This window comes from Cynara cardunculus, unplaced genomic scaffold (assembly GCF_001531365.2).
Source record: "Cynara cardunculus var. scolymus isolate 2C unplaced genomic scaffold, CcrdV1 Un_Scaffold_6130, whole genome shotgun sequence".
NCBI lineage: Eukaryota > Viridiplantae > Streptophyta > Magnoliopsida > Asterales > Asteraceae > Cynara > Cynara cardunculus.
Genome location: NW_020202783.1, coordinates 1 through 12713, shown reverse-complemented (window position 1 = coordinate 12713; position 12713 = coordinate 1). Strand labels below are relative to the sequence as shown.

General features: G+C 34.1%; 1 protein-coding gene across 1 annotated transcript; it reads right to left on the bottom strand.

The window, feature by feature from the left end:
* Window positions 1-4800: 4800 nt before the first annotated feature.
* On the bottom strand, window positions 4801-6815 carry LOC112504599 (probable (S)-N-methylcoclaurine 3'-hydroxylase isozyme 2). Its single transcript, XM_025108542.1, has 2 exons — window positions 5871-6815; window positions 4801-5500 (listed from the first exon to the last, which is right to left on the bottom strand). Exons 1-2 carry the CDS (start codon window positions 6771-6773, stop codon window positions 4880-4882), a joined length of 1524 nt encoding a protein of 507 aa, XP_024964310.1. The 5' UTR covers window positions 6774-6815; the 3' UTR covers window positions 4801-4879.
* Window positions 6816-12713: the final 5898 nt, after the last annotated feature.

Below are 12713 nucleotides of genomic sequence, written 5' to 3'. Positions count from 1 at the left end.
ACTAAAGCCAATATCTTTAGAGAAGCTTTTCCATTATCTTCTCTAAAAGTATCTTTTAGTAACTCTTACAAACCGTTACAAATACTTGAAAAGTGTCACTAATAGATATACTTTTAGAGAAGCTTTGAATAAAAAGTTGACTAATCTTTAGAGAAGTTTTGAAAGTGTATCTAAAGCCTCAAATAAGCGTCTCTAAATGCTAACAAAAACATACCCTCCGAAAACCCTCTCTAAAACCTTTACCTACCGCTACATAGAGAAGCTCTTTGACAAAAGTGAAAAGCTTATCTAAAGGCTTTAGAGAAGCTTTTAAGACTTTTAAGTACAAAACAATACCTTCTCTGAATGTCATTTTTCTTGTAGTATTTGAAAAGCTTATCTAAATGCATGATATCAGACATTTCAAATAAGATAAAAAAACCAAAACATCATATGAGCACCAACCTTAAATATTAAGATAAAAAAAAGTCCAAAAACAGAAAACATGTTTATCAATTAGAAATTCTTACCACAACAGATTCAGCCTTTTTAGGCTTAGGCTTAACAACAGCAGCAACAACAAGTTCAACCTGGAAAGCCGAACCACATTACTTATCAGAATAAATATGTATTTGTTTGAGTGAGTGAGAAGTAGATGCATATGTAATTGTTTGAGTGAGTGAAAAGTAGTTGTATGACTATTTATTAACAATTCAAGACGGCCTCTGCAAATCACCAGGAATCAAAATAATCCAATCATTGTCGAGATATAATTTATTTTTATCTTTTTACTTTCAGGATCGACAAGTTACTGGAGTCCTGGAAGGAACCTATGTCACACAATCATCAAGAGGTATTTTGCTTTAGTTATCATGATATACATGTATCATGATTAAGGAAACTGCATTGTAGATTTGTGGTGGTACCTTAGTCTATAAATGTAGATGGGCTTCCAGTTATTTCTATGGTCCTTGGGAACTGCACATGATGATGATTGAAAATCTTTATAACATTATTCATAAATCTAACTATATACATAAGCATGTTGTGACAAGCAGAATTATGCAAAAGTTTTGATGAGTGCATTTCCATAGTACTACTTTAACACAACCTTTATTATGTTATTGTTCTTTAATTTATGATCTTGATCAATTTTTATGTTTATTTGTAAAGTAGATATTTCCGAAGATAACAAGGAATTTAATAAGAAACCTAGAAAAACATGCAAACCATGAATGTTCGCAGTTAGCAGCATTTGCACATTTTCATAGGTGAATGTACGAGGTATGATTCTGCTTCTTCTTCTTCAATAATATGCATACTCTGTTATCAGGATATAGTGGGATTCGATATTAGTGAGAATGAAAATTTGATGATAGAAATTTTGATACTTTTCTCACATCTGAATAGGATTTCTATTGCTTGAAATTTCAGGGACTACAAGTGTAAAAGTCCTAAGACTTCAAGAATGGCTACCTGGGGAAAATGTGTCTCTGTTTGTAGCAAGTATTCCAATAATTTGTACAAGGCTTAAAAATGTGATAGTCATCGGCTTTAATTCGAGCATAGTTGTTAGTTGGAATGCATGTCAATCCCATAATAAGAGAAGAATATCATGTGGGAATCAACATGGTATCAATCTTATGATGTGTACTGCATGGCGAACATAGGGCAAAACAACCACAACACTAAAAAGAAGAAAGAAAAGAAGTGTGAGAAAGTGTGAGAAAAAGAAAGCATGTTAAGCCGTTGTCTTAGTTTTTCCTTGTTAGGCCTGTTTATATAAACAGTAGTTCGAGTTAATTAAATGATTTTTGTACCCTTGTCCATTGACATATATGTTGCCATGAATATTTGAAAAATGCAATCTAAATTAAGCGGTAGGCAATTGCTTTGTTGACAGGAGCATGACAAAACATGTACAAAGAGACTAACACATATTTGGTGTTGTGTTTTAAAATCTCAAGGAAGAAATAAGCAAACAGCTAGAGGTAAAAGAAGTTTTCTTATGTGCCACCAATTACTTTAAAGTTATCATATCATTATAAAGGCACATGTTTATGAAGATGGACTATGACTCAGCAATCAAGGTAAAATCAACAAGTTTTCTTATGTGCCACCAATTACTTTAAATTTATCGTATCATTATAAACACTGTATCTTAATCAAATATAACCATATATACAACTAAACAACACATCTGATCAATGATCAATCAGAAGGAAAAAAAACATGTATCAAAATTGAAATGAATGCAAACTTATGTTGCAAGGCCTCAGCTTCTGTGACATGGAATCTTTCAATTAGAGCACATCTCCACTACTCAATGTTAAGCCAAAGGTTGTTTTAGAAAAAATTTTGGCTGAATGGACTATGGAAACATAGCATAGCTCAATAAGCCCTAAACAATCACTCAGATATCATTAAGCATTGGAAACCGCAAATAAACAGACCCTCCTTACACATCTACACTGATCCATAAAATCAATCAAAATCTTCAAGAAGTGCAAATGAGATAAAACATGAAACCGCATGCCGAAAACTCAGTAAAACCAATGTCAACAAATACTAATAATATTCGTATAAAACTGAGCCCAAGTCGTAGGTTTCTGACCGAAAGGTCACATCAACAACAAAAGAACCTGTTTCGTAAGTTAATATACATAAAGTTTATCCCCAAATGATAGTAACAGTATGCAAGCATACCTCTAAATTAACAGAGAATGAATATAAAAACCGAATCTTTACCCGAATAGAATCTATTTGACATTGAAATTTCGAACCTTGAGTTAGTTCGTCTCCACAGTGTGCTTCTTAGACTTCCATGTAAAATAAAGAAGGTCCTAGCAACATCCACTAACTAGTAAAAACAAATATTGAATTTAAATGCAGTTACCAAGATTATGTTAAAATCAGTCCATTTGATCTGATTATCATCTAGTTTTTATATTAAACTTGTTTAGGTCCGGTGACCATGCTTGATCCACCTGCAGACGAATCAATGGATGCAATCTTAGTTTTTTACAACTCTACCAAGTTGTTCATTTAGTTGTTGATAGATAATAGTTAGCTATTTGGATGTCATTTCTTCTTACTACTCAAATATTGTGTGGATATGAATCCAATAATGGAGAAGAGAACGGTTTGGCAGTGCAAGGAGAAGTCTGCACATCATGTGGGGGTTCTACATCCCATTTCATTACTGCTAATTTGCTCCTTTTTTTTTTAAATTTTCCAAGGAAACCCTCGTTTGGCACCCTCATTGCTCTACTGTCATTTGCTCTTAAATCCGATTGTTTAAGTGTTTAATACAATCTTATGAACATTGTTGCAACCTTTAGTTCCACCTAAGTGTTTGGATAACAACAAACCAAATGAGCCCAAATACCCCCCTAGTGGTAGATTTGTCATCTATCCTAAACGGTAGATTGAATGGAGAAGAAGTAAACACTGGCAGTTGTTCATAACTTTCGCAAGCATCTCTGTAAATTATCAATTATTTGATATTGAAACACATAATAATGTTCCCAGAAGGAAGAATTTACCTGTAATCAAAACCATAAGAATCAGATGGAGTTCTCCGAGCAACACCGTCCTCCGTAATCGCTGCCAACGCCGGCCTCCAGAGTTTTGTCGAGTTACCTTGTGTCATACCTCGCTGATGACTAGGAACCTAGGTGGTGATGGTCTCAACCACCTGGGAGGTAACTAGACCGATATAGGAGGCGAGAAGAGGATGATGGAGCAACTAGGGCTCAATTCGTTGATCCATTTCTTATATAATTTTGATTTATTCATAAAATCTTTTACATACCCTTATCAAAAAATTAGGGAAGCGTTACTAAACTATTTGTCCAATTTTATTTATTTTTAAAAACCTTTTAACTTTTAGAGACACTTAAGGAACCGTCACTAAAGCTTTTGTTTCTACTTTCAGGGACGTTTTTCTAAGAAGTGTCTCTAAAACCTATAGAGACATTTTTGATAGTGTATTCATTGACTCAAAATCTTTCTGTAATAGTCTCCTTAGTTTTAGTTACTCTTTTTTACTTTTGTAGTTTGATTCCTCTCTTAAAATGCATCTTTAGGTACATTTTTAAAACTTCTCTAAAAGTTTCTTCTCTAAAACTCATTTTTCTTGTAGTGTTATGACGACAACCAACAGATCAATAAAACCACATAATCTAAATTTGTCGTATTGCCAAAACTTCATAAAACAATCATACCACCAATAGACACATTTATAAAAAAATAAGCATGGTTATATGTAATAAATTTGGCACGTTTAAACGTCACTTTATGTGTCGATAAGTAGTTTATGGCCATGCTTTTAGGAAAATTGCTTCAATACCATAAAATTTTGGATATGTTTATGGCCACAATGTTGTAGGCTATGACTTGTTTTTTCATGTGATATGGCGACAATTTTACACGTGGCCATAAGGATATCAAAAGTAGTCATGGTAGAATAGGCAGTGAATTGATTTGAAGAAAATAAAACTGTGGATAAAGGCCTACGGCTACGTTTTTTTAACCGTGACCATTGTGAGTTTTTGTACTAGTGTGGTTAATAAAAGGTCGAAATATTTATGAAGGAAAGTGATTCTACACGATCATAAATATTACAGTGATTTCTTACGAACCTTAAGCCCGATATTTTAACATTACCGAAGATGTGAAGCATTAAACTGGTAATGTAGCTATTTCCTAGACAATTCGATACAAAAGATATTAGAAAAGCCAAACAAAATATAACAGGGAACATTACAGGTTTATTAAGCCTGCTTCATTTATTGAGATATTTAAAAATACATAAAATAAYTTGAATTACATATGAAATAAGCATGAATTCATYGATTAACTTTTAGATACAAATATATGACAGGAAATCCAATACGAATTAAGCAYATTGAGGCTCTCTTTTTTGTTTGAAKATTAGCTTCAAAGGTTCCTCCATTTTCAAAGCAATCCCGAATTTGTCATTCATGTTGAGCTTCATAGGATCAACATCATTTGGAAGAATCAAGTCGAACTCATGAATCAAAGATGCCAATACAAGTTGAACACTTTTGATRCCTGAGGGCATTCCTGGACACATCCTTCTCCCCGAACCAAATGGTAATAACTCAAAGTCTTGACCTTTCAAATCCAATTTCGAGTCCATAAATCTTTCGGGTTTAAAAGATAATGGGTCATCCCAAACTTTAGGGTCTCGGCCCATCGCCCAAAGATTGACAAATATTTTGGAGTTCTTAGGAATTGTGTAATTCATAACCTCACAAGTTTCAGCCGCCATATGCGGAAGAAGAAGAGGCACCGGTGGGTGTAATCTCATGGCTTCTTTGATACTCGCTTGTAGATAAGGTAAGTTAGATAGTTGCGAGTCAGTGATTTTATTCGAGTTGATCTCCCTCTTAATCTCATCTACTATTTTCGACATGACCTCTTTGTGTCTCACGAACTCGGTCAGAGCCCACACAACTGAAGTGTGTGTTGTATTTGTTCCTGCTACGAATAATTCCTGGAAAGATAAAAAAATTCCTTGGATTAAAGAAGATCAATTGTAGAGAAAACAATTYCGATAGTTGAGATAGAATGTTATTTCTATTAAAACAACATAATAATTTGATTAATCAAGGTTGTTGATGGAGAAACACAATTGACTTTATTTGTGTTGATTGTGTGTTTAATATAATGTTTGATGAACCGGTTAACTTTGCATATGTGTATTTTATGTAGGAAAACTGTTCTCTTGTTTTCGGAATAAATCCGTCTATATACTATTAATGGTTCTTTTTTATAAGATATATTTTTGATCATCATCCGCTGCCTATAACTTTTGTTCAGCTACAAATTCATAATTTTATACATAAATCGTCAAAAAGACATACCGTAACCAACTGATTTATCTGATTGTTTGAGAAACCATTTTCAAGCAAGCGATCCAAGAAAGATTGTGCCTGCTCTGACGACCATGTTGAAGAAYYGATCAAAGCTCTTCTTTCCTCTACGATATCCTCCCAATAAGCAAATGTCTTTTKATATTGTTTCATGGTTCCTTTTCTTATTCCTTGAAGATCAAATCTCTCAAATATTGGGAAAAAAGAACCCAAGTCTTTTATAATCCCTCCATACTCAATGATTTTATGTAGCGACTCTTTTAACCCATCACGACTGCCACGTTCATCTTTCAAATCAARGAAATCTCTTGCAAAGATGATGGAACTCAAAGTGTTGAACAATGTAGTAAAAACTACATCCTCCACGTTAATCACTTGTCCTTGCTTTCCATGCAAGAAATCCAACAACCGGCCTAATTTTTCATCCCGTAATCTAGACTGGGATTCTAATGCTTTCGCCGAGAACATCTCGGTTCGGCAAAGGGTTCTTAAGTTTTTCCAGGTGTGATTGCACTCTGACCAAATGAGGGAGTGAGGTATTAGGGATGCCTGTTGAAATGCAGTAGGCACAACACGTGAGGAAAGAAAACGATCTTGAGTTTTAAGAATTTCCATGGMTGCATCYGGTGAAGAGGCAACCACAAGAAGTTGCTTGCCTAAGCGGAGAGATATAAGAGGGCCGTATTCGTTAGCAAATTTGGCAGTAGAGACGTGAGGTCTATCCCCTACCTGATGTAGGTTTCCGATGATTGGCAACCTTGGTGGACCTGGTGGGAGATTCTTTGAGGGTGTTGGTTTGGCTAGTCTGACAACTAGTAAGAGAAAGAAGATCGTTGATAGAACGAAGAGAGGGGCCGAGAGATTATTATGTACGAGAAAACTTGTGATATCCATGAAGAGTGCTTTTGTGAAGAGGTATACGGTTATATGTTGTTTGTGAATGATTTTGGACTTGGATAGGGTGCATTTATAGGCTTAATTGACATGCTTCATTTCTAATGCAATTCACATGAGGCTTACGACGGTCAACTAGTTTTGGCAGTGAAAACTGTGTAAGAAGACTATTAGCGTAGTCAATTGTTAGTGATTCACATGGCTTACAAAAATAATTGTATGCCAATTATGGTCAATTCTAGTTTGCAACAATATAAAACACGTCAATCATATCCTGGAAGGTGCTCAAGACTTGTTACAAATATATTATTGGTTTTTTGGTGAATTGCTTGTCATTATTTAATTGTTTATGTGATGGAGGCTTTTTTTCATACAAATTAGCGTCGTCGTTCCTTTACATCAATAATTATCGTTAATTAATTTAAAAGTGTTATTTTGTTTGAACTAATAATAAATTAAGTTTGATGCATACATATATATTTACGTATGTATATATGTGTGCATGTAGAATTAGCGTTCGTCTAGAGGATACAACAATCGAATTCGTCTAACGAATTAATCTTGGTTTGGAGATGGATTTTTGTACAAAAAATAGGAGAGAAACCAGAGCGCTTTTTCCTTCTGTTCTGTATCTAGCGAGAGAGAAAAAAATTGTATATGAAGAGAAAGGAAAATTCGTCGTTCGGGTCGGGCTATGTCAGATCGTGAGACTCCAAGGTCCTCAAGGCCCATCATTTGACCATAAATATGTACATGTATATCAAGGAGAGCCCACCATGAAACACCACACACCAATATAATTAATTTAACCAATTACAACCTAATATGACCCATTATTGCATATTACAAGCCAATATGTCTTGTTATAAAAACACAATACAAATTCACTACCCGGTAGGATCCATTATAAGACGTAACAACTCAATATTACCGATTACGATCAATAAAAAAATTCTTAATGAAGATATTGAATACCTATATATCCGACATAGCATACAAAGACTATTTAGTTCAATTAAAAAGGAGGGTGGGAATCAACTTAAGTATAAATTTAAGAGGAAGTCTAAAATTTGTAAGGGTTAGATAATTCATAGGGACATAGTACCGTAGGTTTTATTTATTTGGCTGGGTTTTTGGGCAATACAGAATGGAAGGGAGAAGAGATATTCCGTGGTTCTTCTGTTCCAGAAACGCACGAACGCAAGAGCAATAGAACGGGATTGTTGCTCTTTTCATTTTTTACGCGGGAAGGCCAACAACAAGAGGAGAAGCCGAGAGAAGCAGTTGCGGTGAAGATGCGTCAACATGAAAAACATCAACCATGAGGTTGTGATCGAGAGGAGAAACAACATGCAATTGTGATCCAAACATCCTACAGGTACAATTATGGGGTTCGAGTCGATTGACTATTGATTTGTTTTTGGTTTATTTTTGCAAATTCTTGGTAAAAATAGCAGATTTTATTGAATGAGAAATATTGAAAGTAGAATTGATTTGTTTCATCTGTGGATTATTTTGTTGGTTTTTGTGTTAGCCTACATCATACTGTGACTAATGCTCATACACTTGTTCGTTAGAGGTGTAGTTTCCAGATTTTTTGTTCCCTTTTTGTTTCAATGCCCTCAATTTTGTACCTTTTGTAGTCCATGAGACTATCTTGATTTGCGGAACAAAAACAACTATTATGCTCAGATAGAATTTTGTAAATGATCTTACATGTCTTTAACACTTGTTTTGTTTCCTTTCTGATAGTTTTGACAACACGTATGGTAGGACCTGGTCCATTTAATTTTAGCCTTGTTCACAACAATTTCATGAGCTTGTCTCATCTATAGAATGGGGAATTAGATTAATCTAATGCCATGAGCCTGTGGAGTTTAGTTAAGCTAAGAATTTTAAAATGAATGAATTGGGATTGTTTAAATTTATTCAACATCAAGTTGTCAATTCGACATTCCATTACCTTTGCTACTCAGTATTGAGTTTCAAAGTTGTTAATTTTACATCCTATGGTCGACTTTGGTGTCTTTGGACTATGATGACTCATAGATCTTATATGGTTACTTTTTATATAGTTACTAAGCTAGATAAGTATATTTGTTCTTGTAAATTTATTTTCAACTCATCAAAGGGATGCGGCTCTTTTTTGTTATTATGTTCTTTTAACAATGACATTTTGTAACACCCCCAAACATCATATTTGCATATAACACATATTTCATTACATGGAAACATAGTTTACATCACAAGGTCTCACTAGTACAAAGATTCCTATATGCACCAAAATCTACATATACAAAATCCCAAAACAAAATCCTGTACTATCATATGTATCTTAAAAAATGAACAATCTCATACAGATATCCAAAAGCAGATATCAGATTAAGAAAATAATAACATTTTCCTTTTCCCCTTATTATCCCTGGGCCCCGCCATTCCTGCATTGCATAATTTTAAAACAGAAAATGAGGGTTAGACTAGAAGGGTCTAGTGAGTTAATCCCTTCTTTGCAAATGCAGGGTGATGAACACCAAAAATAATAAAGTATCCTTGCACATAAATACTTGCAATATAATCAAATAATGCAGTTCTCAATAACATGTAAAATAAGATATACCCAAGAACCTCAGTTCTATTAATATAATACATCTACTTAAAGATCCAATGTTCCAAATATGAAACCAATATTGTAACCAAAACTTCATTGAATTATCAGACCATTCCTTTGTAAATTTCAACGGAAAGATTTAAGGCAATACTTGCCCTTTATGAMAAACCATTTTTCCCTTCTCAATGACATCTAAATTATTATTTCTAATAGGAATAATATCTCTAATTCATCAGGCCACAACAAAAATGATGACTCAAAGTTATTAAATCCGATTAGTAATAATAATAAGAGTAATATTATTATCCACATACGACAATGCCTCCCTTATTCCAAGTACACCTCTCCTTGATATGCCACCGTTATTCCTTCATCAAAACAGGGTTACTTATCAGAACAGACAAAAGTCACCACGTCTGAAAGTACCCATTCCCAGTTCCAAGCCAGAACAAACAAAAGTCACCACGTCTGGGGGAACTACCTCTTAAAATAAGTTTCATACCAAAATAGACTTACGTCATCACGTTTGGTAGAAACAATGTTCAAAAATCAAATTCCATACCAAAACAGACTTACGTCTCCATGCTTGGTTGAAACATATCTTTTTTATTTTAAAATATATAAAATACCCTTTTTTATAAATCCATAATTAAACCTAATGATAAACATTTATGTAAATGTCAAAGATACACAATACAATTAGATCATCCGGATAAGATATCCGGACAATACTCAATCGATTTAGGAAACTAATCCACACAATCTTTAGTCAATTTAAGACTAACAAAATTTGTCAACTTTAGCCGGATATGAAATCCGGTTACTTCTTGTCTGGATTAGAAATCCGGATACCTTGTCCGTATATGAAGTCCGGTCAAAATAAAGAACTCGGGTGATTGATCTAGTATTAAACCGGTCAACCCTTGAATGGTTTAGCTTTAAACCGCTAATGCCTTGAACGGTTTAAGATAAACCCGAACACCCCTTGTTCGGTTTAAGATTGAATCCGGACAACACTTGATCGGTTTAGATAAAATCCGATCAACACTTGTCCGGTTTAAGGTTGTAATCCTTACGATATAGTGTGATTCAAAATAAGACAATTCCACTAGCAATGAATTGTATACAAACAATTTATACTCAAAGCAGAATACACTCACCTTTATGCAAAAACTCAGATTTTGAAGAAGATGAAAACTAATTTGATTCCACTCGTTCTCCGGATAACTTTTTTCTCTAAATTTTCCAAAACTCCAAATGAGGCAAGAAGTCTTACCTCATACACAAAAGCTATATTTATACCTTCCCTTTTCAGGGAAGTCGGCCAACCAGGCCCTCCCCCACATGCATGCATATATAATATATATCATTTCATACATACATACACACATATGCCTACACATACAAGCATATTGATGCATATATATATATATATATATATACATATATCCCATTCATAAAATACATACACTTACGCATTCTAACCCATGTAAGCATGTATCATATAAACAGTTAATTCACATAATAAATACCTTGGGTAATAATCAGGACCTGGTTATCACACATTTTCTTTTAGTCATATAAACCCAACGACATTGGAATCGAGAGGGATATATATATATATATCAAAGATATGCATAACAAATGTGGCCCGTGGGACACTACTATAACAACTACGCAACTTCAATAGCCATGGTTTCTAGCCACCACTAACCTTAGCATACTGTCGGGTTGAGAATTAGCGTGGTTGTTGTGCTAGTTGTTTACTTAGCATACCATGGGTTTTATATACACTTGGTGATGCATTGCTTGATCTTGTAATATTCCTTGCATGATGGTTGGTCACTAACATACTTCTAACCCCCTTACTGCTACGAGAATTGCATGAGCGAATTTATGGGTCTTATTTACTAAGAATATGAAATACTGTTGCGCAAAATCACAACTTACGATGTATTTTGTTTTTCTCCCCGTTTATTGAAATAAACGAATTGAATGTCTTTTATCAAAATTTAATGAATGCAACACATATTTTGAATTTTAAATAATTGGGTTGTCATATTTTTTAGTTGTCCTGAATTACATCTCTAACAAATGCCCTCTCAATCTCCATATTCTTCTAATCATCTTGTCAATTGTCTACTATGTCGTCGTCACCTCAAGTACATTGTTTTCTCTAATCTAATTTGGGTTGCATCGATTTCGAATCTAAGAATACTGATTGCTTCAGTGATTTTTTGCAAGATGTGATGTAGAAACAAGAAACATTTGACATTGAATTGCTTGAGTGGCTAGTAGCAAAATAATCTGTTGATCCACAAAGCAACTTGTAAACTAATAATCACTTAGTAAGAGCATCTACAACAAAACAAAAAGATGTATATAAATTGGAAAAATTTTGTAGGATAAATGAATGATTCTTATTCAAAAACGTAAACTTGTAATACAAATCTATGTAATTAACATAATGTAACATCTAAAAGGATAGAATCGAAGAAAACATACTGGATATTGCAGATTCTTCGTGATATTGATCCCGATTGAGGCCTGCACAATCGTAGTTTCCGAAGACAAAAATTCGCTGGTGGAATTGGCGTTCGTCTAGAGGATACAATAATCGAATTCAAGTTCGCACTTGAATCTAGCGAATTAATCTAGGTTTGGTTATGGATTTTTGTACGAAAAATAGGAGAGAAACCAGGGCGCATTTTTCTTTCTGTCCTGTATCTAGCGAGAGAAGAGAAAAAAAAATGTATATGAAAAGAAAGGAAAATTTGTCGTTCGGGTCGGGCTATGTCAGATCGAGAGATCCGAAGAGCTCCATGGCCATCTTTTGACCTTAAATATGTATATGTATATCAAGGAGAGCCCACCATGAAACACCACACACCAATATAATTAATTTAACCAATTACAACCTAATATGACCCATTATTGCATATTACAAGCCAATATGTCTTGTTATAAAAATAAAATAAAAAAATACAAGTTCACTACCCGATAGGATCCATTATAAGACATAACAACACAATATTACAGTTTATGATCAATAAAAAAAATTCTTAATGAAGATATTGCATACCTATATTTCAGACATAGCATACAAACACTATTTAGTTCAATTAAAAAGGAGTGCGGGCATCAACTTAAGTATAAATTTAAGAGGAAGTTTAAAATTTGTAAGGGTTCGATAATTCATACGGACATAATCACGTAGGTTTTATTTCTTAGGCTGGGTTCTTGCACACTACTAGAAAACCAAGTATCCGCGACGACTATCAGCGAGGGAATTTTTCCCTCGCAGATCAGCGAGGGATCAGCGAGGGAAATGA